The 17,896-nt window shown below is 38.3% G+C and overlaps 1 protein-coding gene across 35 annotated transcripts in view; it reads right to left on the bottom strand.

The window, feature by feature from the left end:
* DLG2 (discs large MAGUK scaffold protein 2) overlaps positions 1-17,896 on the bottom strand; it is a 998,134-nt gene that overhangs the window by 81,077 nt on the left and 899,161 nt on the right. For all 35 annotated transcript variants that reach the window (XM_064644938.1, XM_064644939.1, XM_064644940.1 and 32 more), the window contains one exon: positions 13,679-13,793. In XM_064644938.1, coding sequence (XP_064501008.1) covers positions 13,679-13,793 — 115 coding nt within the window. The remainder of the gene's footprint in view (positions 1-13,678; positions 13,794-17,896) is intronic.

Raw genomic sequence — 17,896 nt, 5'->3', positions numbered from 1 at the left:
TTCAGAGTTCAAGGCAACTAGTAGAAAAATAAATGCAAATCTTTTGTGTAACATGATGGGATATATAGTGCATATCCATAGATGGAACACCTAAAGTGCAATTGCAGCAACTTAATATTTTATAAAGTTTCCTAAAAAAGCAGCATTGAAACCTGAGTATAACTGAAGTGTCCTTTCCTAAAAATTCAAATGCCTATAAAATAAGTAGGGATTTTCCTTTTGCTTATCTTAATGCAAATTAAAAGCTGCTGCACTGAAGCAAGGAAATAATAGCAATTAAGAAGTTTAGGGAAAGGAAACTTTGATCCTTCTGCACACTCTCCACATTAAAAGGGAGTATATTCCTATGTCTGTCCAAGCCTGATGTCTTTCAGATGGCAATACATACAAATTAAAACTAAAGTAGCTGAAAACCTACCCATCATACCAGACTTTCATACTCTATTGAGAGGAAAACAACCCCATTTTCTACAGGCTCTAAATTCATTAATAGTTCTGGCATTACGCTGGATAATGTTCACGTCATTAATTCAGTCAAATTGCCTATTCTTTCATACTTTCAGTGAGAAAAGTATCCTGTCTGCTGATTATTTCTTTTACATTATTTTCTCCAGATTTCTTGCAGCTGAAGCTGCTGCAATCCTCATTAAAGGAAAAACTATCTGTAGAATTTTATCCAAATTTTTAAATTGTTTTGATATTCTTAAGAGAACCCTATAAGTGACATTTCCAAATGAATGACTGTGTGCTGGTGGAGTAGCAAACAGACAAAGGCAGATAAATTGATCACTGAGGAGAAGAAATTTAAAAGAAATCCCTGTGTGTCTGTGTTCTGTTTAAACATAATCTAAGTCTTAGCATCAAACAATAATACAAATTAAGGTTAAACTACAACTCTGACAACATCAAGAAATTAAAAGATGATTGCATTAACACAGTAGCTACAATAAAAAGTTATACTTATTGGTCTTCGTGAAAAGGCAGCATATCCTTCAGATATTTAAATAAATTCTTAGGCATTTGGAGAATGATATCAGATTTATAGGAACGAACAGTTATTTGCCACTAAATTAGTGAAACTCACCTGACTGCCAGGTTTCATATCTGTTTTGCATGGAAGCTTATAACCTGTGGTTACTGCACGTGCATCAGGAGATGTAGTAAGCTGTGGACTGAAAACTGACCCATCATCTTCTAGGAGTAACCACTACGTGTTGACTGGATAGTAAGCCCAACACAGAAATTGATATGAAGTTTGTAAGGGTCCACTTACAAACAAAATACAATAATTTGTATTTTGTTTTTCTTACTGATATGCTAATTAATTATTAAATTATAAGTAGCCAAATAGATTTTCAAAGACTTATCATGAAAATTCATGACCAGTTCAGTTTTGCTGAAAGATCTGCTAAAGTTCACTAGGCCTTCAATATGAATCCACATGCAAATATCAATGATGAAGGAAGAATTCTCATTTTTACGTCTGGAACATCTCACGATTCTGGCTTAAACCAGGGTAAAGACTGATGACTCTAATTGCAGTTTAGTTGGGGCTAACTTTAGCAGAATGAAACTCATGTGAATCAGATCTGATGAAGTGCCGTGCACTGAAGCGATGCTGTTACTCAAAACCCTGGTAGAGGTTTTAGGAACCTAGTTCTGACATTGCTAATGTCACTGTAGCTCACCCTTTTTTTGCTAAAGAAAGGTAGGTATGAAATTAGGACCAGACACTAGAGTCCTAAACAATATAGAGTATTAAAATCTAAGTTATTAAATAATGTGATGAATTTGCTATTAAATTAATAACAGTGGATGTTACTGTGTCTGTAATGTCATGTCTGGATGAAACACAGGGCATTACATCCACAGCTTCTCCCTGCAGCAGAGCCTTCTTGCCACAATAGCTCTCAATGGATGTGGCAATGCTCTGACAGCCAGTACAGAAAAGGAAAAATTACTTTCAGTGCTTATACTGAAAGGGAGATTGCATTTTGAATCTGCAAACTGTGTTAGAAACATTGCTTCTACCATATTTTCTGCAGTGCTACTGAAAATGATTTTGATTCTGTCTAGTCTCAATTTGTTTTCAGGATGGGTTCTGTTTCCTTGTACAGAAATACATGAAGAAATCACAGACATTTTTTAAAACTAAACTTTACTTTTTACAAGAATAGTTCCTGAAGTATTCTCAGCAACATGGAAAATGACAGACAAACAATCTGACTGGCTGGGTACAGAGGGGAACAGCTTGAAGTATGGCTTTGCATCTTGAATCATCTGCAAGAAAGAGGCAAAATACTGCTGAATGGCAATTAGGTTGTTCTTCCATTTTATCATTTATAACCTATGATCCTTTTCTGTACAAATTGTCTTACAGTCTCTGTAGAAAGGAGTAATTACTACAGTGGGTCACTGCAGCCTCTACCTGGACTGTAAAATGTCTCAAGGACATCAAGAAGAAAAAGCCTGGCCGCAGAGATAGTGCTTTTTAAAACAAAAAGGAAAATTACAGATCTTTTTGGTTCACAGAATGAAATAAATATTGATACTTTTTTTGAAATGGGGAGGATATGTATCACGAGCAGCACCTGAAGATAAAAACTATTCCAATGTGACATAACTAAAATCTAAGCGGTTAGAAATACGAGGTTATAAAAAACCCCAAAACCTTCTATGTTGTCAAGTAACTGTCTCTGTCCTAGTTTTTTTCGGAAAGCTTTCAGCTGCTGCCCACTATGCCAGAACTCTTTTGAACAACTAGAAGGAAGATGTGGGAGCAGAAATTGCAACACGTTTCTGCTTTCTCTGTAAACAGGGGTTTTTATAGGAGTAGGTATTATGTGTTGCTAAGCAGGTGTGTTGGGTAAAGGAATGTGGTTGCCTGCAAGGTCAATTAAAAAGCATAAGAAATAGAATCTATGGAAAGTGGGTGACTGTTTAGTTATTATAATTCCTATTTAATGAGGAACATCTGGCAAATTCTTCACCAGATAACTGATAGTCTTCTTTTCTTTGCTACATTTGTAGCTAAAGCAATTAGAGTAAGAATATGCAAGAGAAGTGTGAGCCACAATGAGAGTCTTCAGAAAAGATGAAGTTGGAGACATGGAAGAATGCAGATGTGCACACACACATATATAGACACACAGTGATATGTTAATCTCTGAAATAATGTTTTACTCCATTTGTTCTGAATATGAGACATGCTAAGAGAGGATCAAATCCTACTTGTCGAGATTGGTGTGCAAGAGAGACAGAGACAGGGTAAGCAGTGCAAAACCTGCACTGGTACAGCAGCCTGCTGCGGCTGGCATGCTGAGCTGGGTCCCCTTGGACACCAGCTTTAAGTATCAACCAGCACCCCACAACCACCACTCCCAGCAAAAACAGTAAAGTAGCTGCATCTAAGCCAGGGTCTATTCTACATGATGTCAGTGATGCCTGAGAGGACCTATCTTTCTGATTCAGTACTTTTTTCCTTGTTACAAGAGTGAGGTGGCAGTGAATCACAGAATATACTGTGTTGGAAGGGACCCACAAAGATCACCAAGTTCAGCTCTTAAGTGAATGGCATGTGTGGGGATTGAACTCACAACCTTGGTGTTCCAAGCACCATACTCTTACCACAAATGGAGTTCCTGAGGAGCTCCCTATGATCCCCAACTCAGGTTGGCAATTCCCCATCCTTCCAGGCTCACTATAGCATTAGTACAGAAATATCTATTCCTAATGAGAATTAAAAGTGTGAGAAAAGCCCACTGGTCCCACTTAGCCTCATCACTTAAACTTGGCTGGCCTGCCTTCTCATAGATAGACTTCCTAGCAGTAAGATGAAAGATCCTCATTTATCTTTATTGAAAGAAACTTTGAATGGGAATTCCCACTGCCCATTTCAGCAGTGTTATGTCCTGTTTCAACACTTCTCAGCTTTGTTTCAACACTGCTGATTTGGAGAGTGTGTTCTACAGTGGCTTTATGACTTTTCTGTAGAAGATTTCAAGTAGAAAACTCTTCAATAGAGCTAAGCATCTTCTTTCTCTCAAACTGGCCACTGCGCTATGGGCCAAAGCACATATTTAGATTTCCAACTTTTGACTGTATTCGCAAAAGCTTTTATTTCAGTGTTTTCTTCTCTGTGTTTGTGGTCTAACTTACTGTCTTGTACTTTTCCAGTTGAGAACTGCACAAACCGACGGTGTACTATTATAGCTGTTGACATGGAAACATCACAAGCAACTATTAGTTGGATAAGACTGCTTTTTTACATAGAACAGACACAGCTTAAATGCCTGTTTTGCTGACTCACTTTCAGCCATTTTAAGCCACAGACAGTTTATCTTCGCTTTCACCTCCCCCCCTCCACATCGATGGATCATGTTCTGAGTCTCTGCTTAGAAATGAGGCTGAAATCGTGTCTATCTTGGTTATAAAAATTTCAAACAAATCATATTCCCACATGTGGCCAAGATCTTCATCCTCATCATCTTCTGGCTTGGATATTATTCTAGCTGACACTTTCTAGTCTCCGAAGCAGAAAGCAGGCAGTCACTCTAGGGAACTGGAAAGCACAATATATGCGCAATGAAAAGCTATTAAATCACCTCTTAAGAAAAGAAAAAGGTATGCTGCTTCTGTAAAGCAGACATCATGTCAAGCATATTACCTGTTCTGGGACATTATTTCAATAACTTATGAAACCGAGTAATAAGAAAAGTGGCCAGAAGTACGTACTACTTATGCCTTCTGAAGTTGCTAATAGAAAAGCTGTTTCAGCAGGCATTAATAATTCAGTACTGAGGACATGATTCCAGGTTTCAGCCAGTTATTTAAAATCCAACAAGTTTTACTTATAATATAAAGATAAAATGAATTAGGTAAGCACGACTTTGATAAGGAGTGCTTTATATTCTGTTTTCTATTCTGAAATTTAGGCAGAGCTTATTATCTCAGATTACTGTAGGCTATCCTTTGAGCCAGTCCTTTGAGGTGCTCATTTCCACATGCATTAGCTCACAATTTTGAACACAAAATAGTCAATGATTTGCAAAGCCACAACCACATGGAAATAAATCTGCTTTTTGTCCCTTTTCAACACAACTGGAGAAACATTGATAAAAGGCTTGCTGGGCTGCTGGTTCATGCTGCAGCTAACACTGCATCGCACCCACGTCTCTGGAAGGAATTGAGTGAACTCGTTTCATACCCGGTACCTAAGAGCAGCAGATATGATCAACATGAAGATGTGAAGGAAAGAGCTGGTGTCAGATGCAGAGATGAGACTGTTTGACTGATGTGTTTATATCTTCAGTTTTCACTCTCCATTAACTGCTTCTTCTTTGTCTGTTAAATGTTATTAAAAATTGCAAACAAACTTCATTTTTCCTTAGCTGTTCATTAGTATCAACACCGCAAAAAAGTATCAGATGAATAAGAAATGTAGTAAATGTTAGAAACAACTGTAGTAGCTTATGAGGTGACTAATAGTTTCAACTGACTATATAACAAATCAATTGATTTTCACAGTCCTAGGTTATTGGTGAGGCATATTGTTGTATTTATAACATCACATTTCAGGCTGGTTTTTTTTAGCACCAGAATGCCATCAAACTATAAGCCTGAAGGTCTTCGAATTGTGAGGAGTCCAAGATTAATAATTCTCACATCCATCTTTCAGCTAAGAGTGGCATCACCATTGTGAGTCTTTGTTAAGACACATCAGTTAATAGTTAAGACACCTCAGTTAAGGACCTGTCAAAATTTCACTAACATAATATACAGATATGTGAAATGCTCACAGCTCCCCCTGACATCAATGAGAGGTCACCTTAAGAAAACCCCCAACAAAACAGATCTCTCCAGATATTCTCTGTTCTTCAATATTCAGTTGAAATTTTTATTTTTTTCTTTACTCTGTTCTTAGCAGAAGAATAATGAATGCTGTAATTTTTGTAAATGCCTCTAAGCACATAAACAGTTTGAATTTTGTAAGAAAATACTACATTTGCTTTGTCAAAGACAAGAATTGGTGTCTTCTTCCTTCTTCCTTCTTCAATTTAGATGTTTTTGCTCTAAACATGACATTCAAAGTAATAAATAATAACTACTGGATTTATTGCCCATTGCCTTAGGTGATTCTTATATTCCAGCATATCCCTCATCCTTCGCTGTTCTTCTGTGTTTCTGATAACTAATGAAGACCCAAGTGAATAGTTTTTCAGTGATACTGTTCAGCTTCTAAACCTCCCCCTGGGGAAATGGTCTCTCAAGCACAGAGAATGACCCTCCTTGCTTTGAAACATAAAGATTTACACTATTTTCTTGGTTCTGAATCCAAGCAGCTCTCACTGAAGCCAATGAGAATACTAGTGCCAGAAGAATCTGGAAAAAAATCTATATTAAGAGGAAGAACTGCTAAAAAGTAGTAATTGAATATTCAGAAACTCAACCAGTATGTGTGAAATGAGTAATGTCCCAAGCAGGTTTCAATTTTCCAGCCTGAAAAGGAATTTCAAGTCCAATAAGCCATTTCAGGACTGTAGTTTATGTGTGTACCTGTCTGGCCATTTCCAAACATGTCTGCATTATACCATTTATGACAGATTTTCTGAATGCATGTTTCCACTCCGTGCTATAATTTGGACCATTCAATTGCCTAGGAATTTGAGGTAGGTGAACAAATTGTACTAAAATTCCACTTTCCTCCACTTACTGTTCAGCAAAGGGAATTGTAATGGTTCTATCATGCCATTAAAGTACAGGCATAGCTATGTAAGCTATAGCTATTTCCTCACTAAAACAAAAAAATAATGTCTAGGTGCCAAACTCACTCACATTTGCTCTCCAGAAATCTGGATTGACCTACAGTGCTCTAAATACTGAAAGAAACTACAGTGAGATGCTGGAGTCATAAACTCATCCAGCTTGATGACCATGCACTGAGTGTATGTGGATCCTTGGTAGTACTAACTAAAGTGACAAATGAATTCAGAAGAAATCCTGGGGGATAAGAATATGGGGAACAAACTAGCTTAATTAAACAAAATTGTTGATGTTTCAAAGCTACGTTGCAGAAGAATGCAGAGACAACAGTCGGAGAGCTTGATGTTACAGCTTCTTCTAGGTATGTATATGAATACTCTGTGCGTGTGTATGAGAGCGAAAGAGAAAGATTTTCAGTGTGGGTGGGATTCAGATCACACAACTTGAAGTGTCTCTAATATAGATGTTTACATCTCAGCTAATCACCTAAGGCTCCTTCCACTCAACTGTGAGAAATAGACATTTTTAGGGCATGATTCGCCTGAGCAATTTTCCATGTCTACTTCTGGATGAGATGAATTGTACTCTGAAAGTGCCAAGTGCACTCCACTGGCTCAAGAGAGATACTAGGCAACTAACTAGCTTCAGTGAAAAATTTTGCAATGTGTATGTAGATATAGCATGTATTTAAAACTAACATATCCATTTGGATTTTCTTTATATATATATATATATAATATATATATACACATACATCTTTCAAGAAAAATATTCTCTCTCTTTGTAAGGAGTATTTAATTATGGCCATTTCATATGTCTCTCCAGTTCCCTCAGTACCTTCTTCTGAAAACCCCTGATGCAATTGTATCTTTATCAAGTTTCTCCTTCCAGTCCTATGTAGTAGAGCTTTCTGTCACCCAGTCTGATATTATCACGTGTTCAGGTTTCACTACTGCAATGTCTCCAAAAGCTGCATTTCTCATGTGGATTTCAGACTGCATTGCAACCAGCTGTGCAGCTTCCCAGAAGCATTTTGCCCATGGAGCCTTAACCTGAAGTTCAGCGGCCTGTAGGGGTTCACTGCCTCAAAGAAGACAGGGAGATGGAACAGCGGCTTTAACAGTCATTACATAAAATCAGTCCCAGATATGAGATTCAGTCTTCACAAACTGCCTCAACCAAACTTCAGTTGTAACTCTACAAACTTCATAACTGAGAATTTCTATGATGTGCTGAGAATCAATGTCTCTCTAAAGAAAGGTGTCCCTGCCCATGACAGGGGGATTGGAACTAGATGATCTTTAAGGTCCCTTCCAACCCCAAACATTCTATGATTCTATGATACCGCAACATGCTAATTTCTAAATTCAAGATATCTGTATAAAGGTGTCTAATACCTAATGTAGAATTAATTGTACTGGGAATCAGAGTAAACAACCAGAAATACCTCAGCCTTGGCTTCTGTTTTGCTGCTGCTAAGTTACCATGGAAAATCTTCAGACTCTTGTTCCTCTTGGCTCAACAAAAAATGAACCAGAACAAATTAATTTTTAACACATAATACTATGTGTTTGTACAGCATATATCTATCAAAGCTATGAAACACTAATTCCAGCTAGAAGAAGAAAAAAAAATATTGGACTAAGAGGCACCTCTTTGCACTGTGCACAGTATTTATAAATAATGCAGCATGGACTGGAACAAAAATGTTGATCATAAGCTTCTTCATCTTATTAGGAACAAGCTCTGCCCTGGGGCCCACATCCCCCTTTAGCCTTCCCTGCACAGTGGAGAGGCAGCTGCAGAACCACTTCTTCTGACATTGGAGCTGGATCCAGTCCTGCCCAAGCCCCGATTTCCACCCCCACTTTTACAGCCAACTGTACCATTCACATTGTGCAGATATATTTGAAAGAAGTGCTGAAGTTGAAATACCTGCATTTCAATAATCTCAATCAGTCCCTTCATACAGAGCAACAAGGAGCCATTATGAGATGGAATGATATTTGGTCACTGAAGGTACTGAACAGATTTTAAACAGTGAAGTGGCAGTGAAAGGGCTGGGGAAGGTGTGAAACTTTTGAGTTTTTCTTCAGAGTGTGATACATCTCCACAGTGACTGGTGGAGGCTTTGGACAGCAGGAGTTTTTAAATATAAACATAAACATTATTTCAGAAGCTGTCTAGTTTGAATAAGGCTTAAAAGGTGCAGTGACTCTATAAACCAACAACAGACTCTAAGACAGCAGTCAGATGATTCCTGAAAACCTTTTCTTTGTAGGTCTAATAGCAATTACGGAAGTATCTAGTTTTACCCTCACAAATCTAGCAGAAGTACTTTAAGCTCAGAAGGAACCTAGTAAATCAACAGGAAAAGCCCTTAAGCTCCCAGTTTTCTCCAAAGCTTGACAATTTTATATTAAAATTTCAGTGGCTGCTCGAATTCACAAAACTTTTTAAAGGACTGTACTTCTCTGATGCTTAACTCTTCAAAAGCCTGTCATGATCCATAGGCTATGAGTTAAATAACACGATCTGGCATTTCCTAAGAGTAGCAATAGTAGCCACACATAGCCTGAAAAATTTGACTATTGATATGGATTTAGAAGGATAAAGCAAAGCATATACTTTTTTCAAGACAGACAAATATATAATCTCACAAGATCAGACTTTAAAACCTTGAGCCAAAAAGACAAAAAGGAAGACATGAATTTGCATATGAACCACTAAAGATCCTGCTACATATGGATATAGCAAAACATTTATCTGGCGATGGGTTTGTTTACTTTCCTTGTTCATCATGAACTGATGACTGAATTCCAATGACTTCAAAATGATAATAGCTGAATTTTTTTTAGCCTATTACTTCAGTTATTGAATTCCATTTAAATTCATTCACTTTCACAACCAAATAAAGCATAAAAATAACATTTGCTATGTTTCATATTAGTTCTCTCAATTTCTGCTTTTCTTTCTGTATTTCTTTTCCTCAACAGAGAGATTTAGTGACAAAGAGGTTTTGGGTTTCCAAAAGGATTAACAGCACTTCCTACTGCTCCATTCTCCCCTAAAGTGTCACACTTTGCCTTTACTGTTGTGAACTTTCTGATGACATCCCAAGCAGAGATACAGGGTCTGTGACACAAAAGGAACAGGTAGTACTGAAAAAAAAATCAATCAGAAATTCCTGGGAAATATTCCAGGAGGCATGAGAAGGACAGACTGGGATAAAGAAAGAAAAAAATAAGAAAAATCTGAAACACCAGAGTATGCACAGATAGATCATATCAAAGAGCTACTAAATTTCTCTGAATGAATAATTCTTGATCTTTCCTGTGTTTTATACAGTCCTTAAGTGTGACTTTAAATTGCTTTCAGCCATCTACTTCTAGTCTTACATTCAACCCTTTAACCCATATCACATTTTAGTTCATTTAATATAATATCTTTCATATATCTCAATGCTATGCTGTTTTAGTAGGGGTGGGATGGGGAAATCACAGACTGTAAGCTAATGAAGAAGCCCTGCATCCACTGAACCCCGTGTCCACTGGCATGTCTGTACTCTTTCTCATCCTCTTTTGTTGGCTTTTCTATGAGCAGATAATGACACATTTTCAATTATTGCAACCTATATAGATCTTAATTTATTTTCCTGTGCTGCCTAGAGTATAGTTATTTACTTTGATTAAGCTCTCTAGCTAAAAAAAACCCAACTATGCTTGGCATACTCAGTGAAGGACAGCGGAATCACTACCTCATACACTACTACATACATACACTACAAAGAAAGGAAAACAGCAAACTTGAATCATCAACTTGGCATTACAGCTACAGATTTACAGCAACATATGGTAATTTGCCTCAAGTTCTCTTGCACATGCTGACCAAAATAATCCATTGAAAGAGACATGCCCTGAGTTGTAAGAATAGAAACCAAATGCTAGATCCCAGCTTTTTACATGAGTCCCTGTCTGTAAAGAGTTCATCCATAAAGAGAACATTTTCTTTGAAAACAAGTACATTTCTGAACAAATATTTATTTTTTCCTTAGTGCCTAACTGAGACATAAGCTACCTTTGTAATTATTGTACATGAATTGAACTAACAGTGCCGGGCACAATGCTGAAGGTGCTACTGCACTACAAACACATTATAATAATATGTAAAATACAAAGCCTCTCAAACAGACTGCTCAGACATAGACACAGCCACTTGTGTGGGTTTGACTGCAAAAAATATATGCTAACAAAGGTGACTGAGACTTTTGTGGTTTTCTGCTTCAGAGGTTTGGGGCATTTGTTGGAACAACTCTGGAATAGGAGAGCAGATTTTGTATTTATGGTTTGGCAAGTGCTATTTAGATAAGCAGCTAAGACACCAAAGACTCCTGTAGTGAAGCACCAGGGCATAGCAGCTTTAGTGAGGCAGACCACAGCCAGACTTCATAAACGAGCAGAAGACCAGGCTCATTGGTGCACACAGAAAAACTAGGCTGGTCCAGATGCAGTACAGATATCTCAGCTTGGCTCAGTGTGCAAGTTAATAAGCCTCAGTTCTCAGCAGAGCTTACCAGGTCAATACTGATACAGGAGTAATTGAGTTTTGCTGCAGTTCAAACCAGTAAGTTGTTCAGGACTCTGTGTTAGCCCTTTACGTGTACACTGATGTGGCAGGAGGGCCTACCCAAATAAGGCCTAGAATCCAATCAGAGAATGCATACAATGCAAGCTGTCATGCAAGTTATCTGTGATAAGTTACTGGTGGCGCCAGGGTGATGTTTTGGTGTTGAAATGCTAAAACTACCCTGGTCCACCAAACTCCAAGCACACATTCTGCTTTTCGAAGTTGGACGTGACAGATAAGATGGGAGCTGGCCTGTAAATGTGTGACTAGCAGTCAACTACTTTATGCTATAGAAGTCCAGTTCTCTTTCATACAGTCAGGTTCTTCTAACATAACCCTTCTTGAAGTGTTGGTGTAGAGATTCTTTCCTTGTGTAGGGACACCCTCCAAGGATACTCCTCAAGGCTGAGAGGAAGAGATCTCCCCACGAGCGTTGATATGGGTGAATTATATAAAATCTCTAATAATTAATTCCTTTTTGCTAGTTTTAATATAATTGCTTCAATAATTGCTTCAATATAGTGCACTATCCTATCTTATACTATACTACTGGTAGTTTTAGCTTTTATATTGTGTAGTAAATTATTCGGATTAAGATCTTTTATCTGACCATTTGTAATAAAAAATGATTAATTTTATATAAATATTTTCATTTTGCCAATCATTAAAACCTGCAGGACAAAAGCAGTTCACTCACTCCTCTGTAATTCCTTACATTTAAACTGTTGACACAATCCAAGGCTAAGATTGGCTTCAGCTTCACCTAGTCTCCTCTCTGAGAAGGAGTTTAGAAAGCAAGGGAGTGCTCATGATTTAATGTCAGAGCTTCTTTAATAAATTTTATCTAAGTCTTCTATACCTGTGACAACTGAAATTAACCTGAAGTTACTGGCTTGGACTTGATGTACCACTGTTCCCCACAATTTAGTTTCCTTGCTTACCCGAAGCAAAGTAAGCTTGGACTATCTCTACACATCCAATTGTAGCTTTTCATAAAATGCATATTCAGGGAGCTGACCACAACTCTTGACAAAAAAAGTCCCTCTGTGTTTGGTCTGGAAAAAAAAACTAATTCAGGTCAGAGAAGGTTAGAGATGCATTGAAAACCAGAACACTTCCAACCTGACCTTGCCCAACAGCAAGACCACTGGTAACAGTGATCCATATCCTTTCAGTCCTTGCTTCTTCTGGCGACTGTACCAATTAGTACTTCATGTGGTTGCAGCTCACCAGAATAAGATCATTCATGCTAACATTTAAGTTTTCCCTTCCTTCTCTGCTACCTTACCCTTTCACACTGAGAGCATAATGACAAAATGTAGAATTTAGCCTTAATTGGATCTCTGCAATGTTATCACCTGAATTAGCTCCCCTGTGAATAATTATCACTGCCTAGAGGCTGACAAATTGCTTCCCTCTACTTCATGATTGTCAGGAATTTCAAATTATATGCTGAGCATGGGGAGGCTGAGGAAAGGGGGGGGAAGGAGGGGGGATGAAAATGAAAGCCTAGAGAAGCATAATCATAAAGTTTATTAAAATACTTGGCACAGAGTTCCATAGTCTCCACAAGTTCCAAAAGGTATGAGTGACAGCAAGAACTTTGCTGGGGCAACTTGGCAACATCCAGTCTTTCACCCAGCAAAGACTACGGCAATAGACTTGCACAGTCAAAGCGAAACTGCAGCCACTGCTCACAGTTAGGCAATTCACATGTTATTAACTACCCTATTTAATATACGTACACCAACTTGTTTACCATTTCATCTGCAGGTTTGATCTTGCATGGTTTCTTTGCAGCATAGACTGATAGAAGTGTAAACATATGCAAGGGGATAGCAGCAGTCTGTCATGCATTTAGAAAAGCATATAACAGTTCTTGCCTTTTAAGAAAAAGGTCTTGGTGAAAAAGTGTTCTTTCTGAGAACAATCATTCTCTGTCTGGGCAAGACCTCACACAGAAACATAGTGTCGTTGTACCACAATATCCACCTCAGATGTCCAAACAGCTGACAACTGGGAAGAAATTTTTATCTCATAAACCCAAGTCACTATAAAGGTATAACACACTGAAAATTACTTGAAGTGGTCAGATTAAGCAATAGGACAAGTAGGGCTTTTATCCAATTTTTACATTAATGCTGCTGTGCTTGTAAAATTGATGTGTTTCTCAGTTCATTTCAATGCAGCTCCTCAAACTTCTTTCCCATCTTGCTGAACTAACAACACGGGTCTGGCATCGACAAGGTAGCTGCCGACATATTCCCAGAAGAAAGCTTTTCCTGCTTACCTGACATACAGTGACCTCTTCTGATTAGTCCTCAGGGATCCAGACCCAGAACTCATGCTGTGATTCATCATCTGCTCACGCAGGTCATGGATTTTTGCCTCAAATCGAGCGTACTCTAAGGAGATAAGAAACGCCCAGAGAATAAAGATATTTTAGTTTTCTTGACCTATATAATCATTAGGGCTGCTAAATGCAAATTGATATTAAATTAATGAATATAAGGCATGTCCTGAAAATGGAGGTCTAACAGGACCTTGCATTAATGTATCATTTTAGGTAAATAAATGTCCTTTTTATTGTGGTACCTGAACATTTCAGCACTGAGTAGGCGAGAAGTCAGATAGCTAGACGCACTGAACTGCAGTTTCAGGAAAGGAAAGGAGGTTCTAAGTGTGTTACCAAATATCTCTCAGTCTGTGGAAAGGATGTTGAAAGCAGTTTTCCACTGTATCATTCCTCCTTCCAAACAATCTGATACGTTGTTAGGGGCAGTGGGATGGTGCACTGAAGTTATTAATGAGTCAAAAATTTACTGTAAAATCCCATCAAACTGAAGAAGATATCTCCAAGTCTAATTATCCCCACAGCAGCTGTCAAATCATTATATGAGCAATTAGCCACCCTATTTACTCTGCCCACTGAGGTTTGGGGTCTGTTTCTTTTAAATAGGTGGAGCCATAACTTGGTCTTAGGTTGGGTGACCCCCAAAATACCAAACCTAAGCTGCATAAGGATGGCACAAAACTACCTTCCTCACCTTGTTCTCCTCCATAGCTCTGCTGGCAGCTTTGTAAAATGTTGTGACATGCTGACCAGCAACATGGGATCAGCACTGGAACAAGGATTCAGCTAGAGGTGTATCATTTGGTAAGGCTCCTTGCTGACAGGACCCAGCCTTTGTACAGTTTGGTCAATGGTCCCTTCTGCTGGCATGTTCCCCTTGCTCGTTGTGTGACCTAATGGTTTTGGTTTGCAAGAGGAAAGGCTGAAGTTTTGGAGACAAATTCTAATTCCTTGTAACTGACAACCTACAGGCAATGCTCCAACCACACAGAGAGTCATATTTCAACCTAAGCCCAGGAAATCTATTGATGTGAGCTAGGAGACTAACTTGAGAGAGTGTACACGTTACATTTCAATGAGTCAGTGACACTTTGAAGAGTAAGATGTTGCAGACTGATGCCAGCAAAGAGGAGATGTTTCCTGCACCTCAATGTTTTATTCCACTGATGCCTTCAAAAGAAGGATTCCTTTCCCCACAGAAAGGCTAGAGCACAAGTAAAACAGCAATGCAATGTTTCCTCCCTTAAAGGCTGGAGGTACATCCTGCCAGATCACACCACCTCTCAGCTTAAGCAAATAAATCTTTACAGTGCTTTTATAACCCATTGGCCTGCATCCTGTTAGCTGCTGTTTGAGCTACATGAGAACACTGTAAGACAGCAATATTCACATTTTCTCCTAGTAGAAATCTCAACATTATTTTTGTTTGATCATTTGCTGTTCCCACTGGCTCAGTTCCCAGAATGTCTAGATGCTTTTATTCATTTTATTCAGAGGACTTTAACTTTTCATTGGATAAAAACACCTGACCTTTGCAAGATCCCACATTTTACATAAATGCTAGCTACCTTCAAGCTGGCTTAACACAGTGATTTGATTTGAGGGTTTGTGTTTGGGTTTTTTCCCTTCTTCATCCTTGACACATTTTACCTCCCTTTACCTATCTTCCATTGATCTTTCTTGGCATTACCTACTCAGTCTGTTAAGTGACAGTGGCTACTTTGCTAGTCAGCTGGGAACCACTGCTGTGGTATAAGACTCTCCAGTCTTCCCACATACCTATGATTTCACTGACTGCAACTGAAATTCTGTATGTCAGAAGAAGAGACACTCCTACATGCAGATGGTATTTTAGATTTATTCTGTTGCTTGTTTCTTGCTCATTTCATTCACCTAGGGTACATCTTCAAACTTCTCAGAAATTTAAAAGCCCAAATCCTCAGTAGAACTAAGGCTCCTACAAACCTGTGTTGCTTTTTTAAAGTAGAGTTTAGTTTTGAAATGTTTGTCCCAGTGTAGGATTTAAGTTTGCTCTGTATGAGTCCTATTTGTTCTAATCCCCTGCTTTAGAATTTACTTATTAAATAATCTTCTTCTGAGCAAGGCTTTATTTAGTTTATATTTCATTATAACAAATCTAACATTTCTTCTTTGGAAATAGGAAAGGTGATCTTAAGTACCAAAAGCTTATGTTTCTCTTCCTCATACAGTATCAGTCCTATGTATATAGACAGAATAGTACAATTTTAAGGATTGTTACTAGGTCTTTTTCATTTATGGTGGACACACTCTAAAAAACAGTAAACATACAGTGCAACTCAGCTTCTTTGATGTTTTACATCTGGGCAAAGGTAAAGATACCAGTGATCTACAGCAGAGCAACTTTCCCTTTAATAAACAACTACATCCCAGGCTGACTCTATATGTGCAGTGTAGGAGTAACTCCCAGATTTAGACACCAATCTGGAGACTGAGAACAGAGGATTGGAAATCCGACTCTCTCTAGCACAGCATTCAGCTATTTGCAACATCAGCTCATAAGATGTTGCTCAAATGACTACAGCTTGGTCAGATGATGATATTATCACCTGTGTTCTGATGTCAGAGCACACTTGTAATTCAACTGATTTTAACATACTGTAAATTTATTCTCAATTTAGTAATCTCTCTTTTTTTAGAAGACCTCTTGAAACTACGACACATCTTAAAAATTGTCTAAAAAGAATGTGATGGAAATTCAGGGTTCAAGCTCCTGTTCCCTGCTTGATATCAAAAAAATACTGAAGTACTAATGTTATTCTGTTCCTTTGTGTTCTTGAGATATTTTTTCCTTTGGATTGAAATACATAGATAATTTGAAAATAATCAAATTTATGGGACCATATTTTTCCACAGTACCTTCTTCATACTTATGCATAAAAAATATTGAAATGTAACTCCTCCCTTCCTCCTGACAAATTCCTAGACCAGAAATTGTACGGCCATCAATACAGCCAGTATTTAACCCAGCTCAGATCAACTTCTTTAAACTCAGCCCTCCTAGTTCTACTGATTCCTAGATAGTATAGTGACAGCTGCATTTGAAATCTGAACAGAAAAAGAAACAGTGATACTCTGCCATCAGAGTAGTTCTGCCTACTGAGAAAAAGTCCTTTTTTCTTAACACTTTTTTGTGAGTGTGATCATTCCAGGGGAGTGGATTCCTAATAGCTTTGCATTTGCTAGGTGTGAATAAGGGCAGTGCTAAAGTCCAGAAAAACACTTCATACATCCTTCAAATTCAGCATTGGACCTGACTTGCAAGACTCCAACACAATTAAAAGGATACTAAAGTTGTGACATGATGACAAAAAAAACCAGTTAAAGCTGATTCACTAATTTCATGCTCTTTGAAGAAAGGGAGAACAAAGAACGTGTTGCTGCTGGAATGCTTAATTAGCAAAAATTCCCAAATTTGATTTATTAAAATCCATCTACAAAGATCCTACCCATTGCCTGATTCACTAATGATCTAACAAACTCTGGTAGCTTAAGAAACTGATAAAGCTATGCTAGACTAAAAGAGCAAATGGGCGAGCAGACTGTAACCTGTATTATCGCTGGAGTCAGACCAGAAGATATAATGGTTTGTGCTGGCCTGTGGCACTGGGATTGTTGCTCTAAGAAACAGGGCAAAAGGGATGGAGGAAAGTGTTTGTTCATACCACACTTTAGAGTTGGCTCAGAGCTCATAGCAGTGCAGGTAGACCTGAAATTTGCTGTCCTGAAGACACAGACACAACTCATTGTCCCTGGAGAGGTGGAGCTAATGACATCGGATGTGGGAGAGGAGATTGCTGCTTTGAGGAATGGCCAAGTTAGAGGGACAGCAAGACCAACTTCCAGGGCTCTGTTGGGCTCTGCATGCTGCCTGAAGCAAATCCTCATTTTTCCAAGAATCCGTTTTCTAATGTTGGCTCTGCTCAACTCCCTGTTCAGTCAGGAGAGCAAGTAGGGTCGGCTTGAATTACTACAATGTGAATTGCCCCCAAGCCAGTCCAAGCCAAAACAGCTTATTTATTAAATACAGACACTAGTTTGAATAACTGATGTTTGTCTGCTTCATACAGGACTCCTTAGACTGAATATATGCACAGAGAGCTGGTTCTTTTCCTT

Source organism: Pseudopipra pipra, chromosome 2 (genome assembly GCF_036250125.1).
Source record: "Pseudopipra pipra isolate bDixPip1 chromosome 2, bDixPip1.hap1, whole genome shotgun sequence".
Lineage (NCBI taxonomy): Eukaryota > Metazoa > Chordata > Aves > Passeriformes > Pipridae > Pseudopipra > Pseudopipra pipra.
The sequence above is the reverse complement of the archived record's forward strand: the minus strand, read 5'-3'. Positions and strand labels throughout refer to the sequence as shown.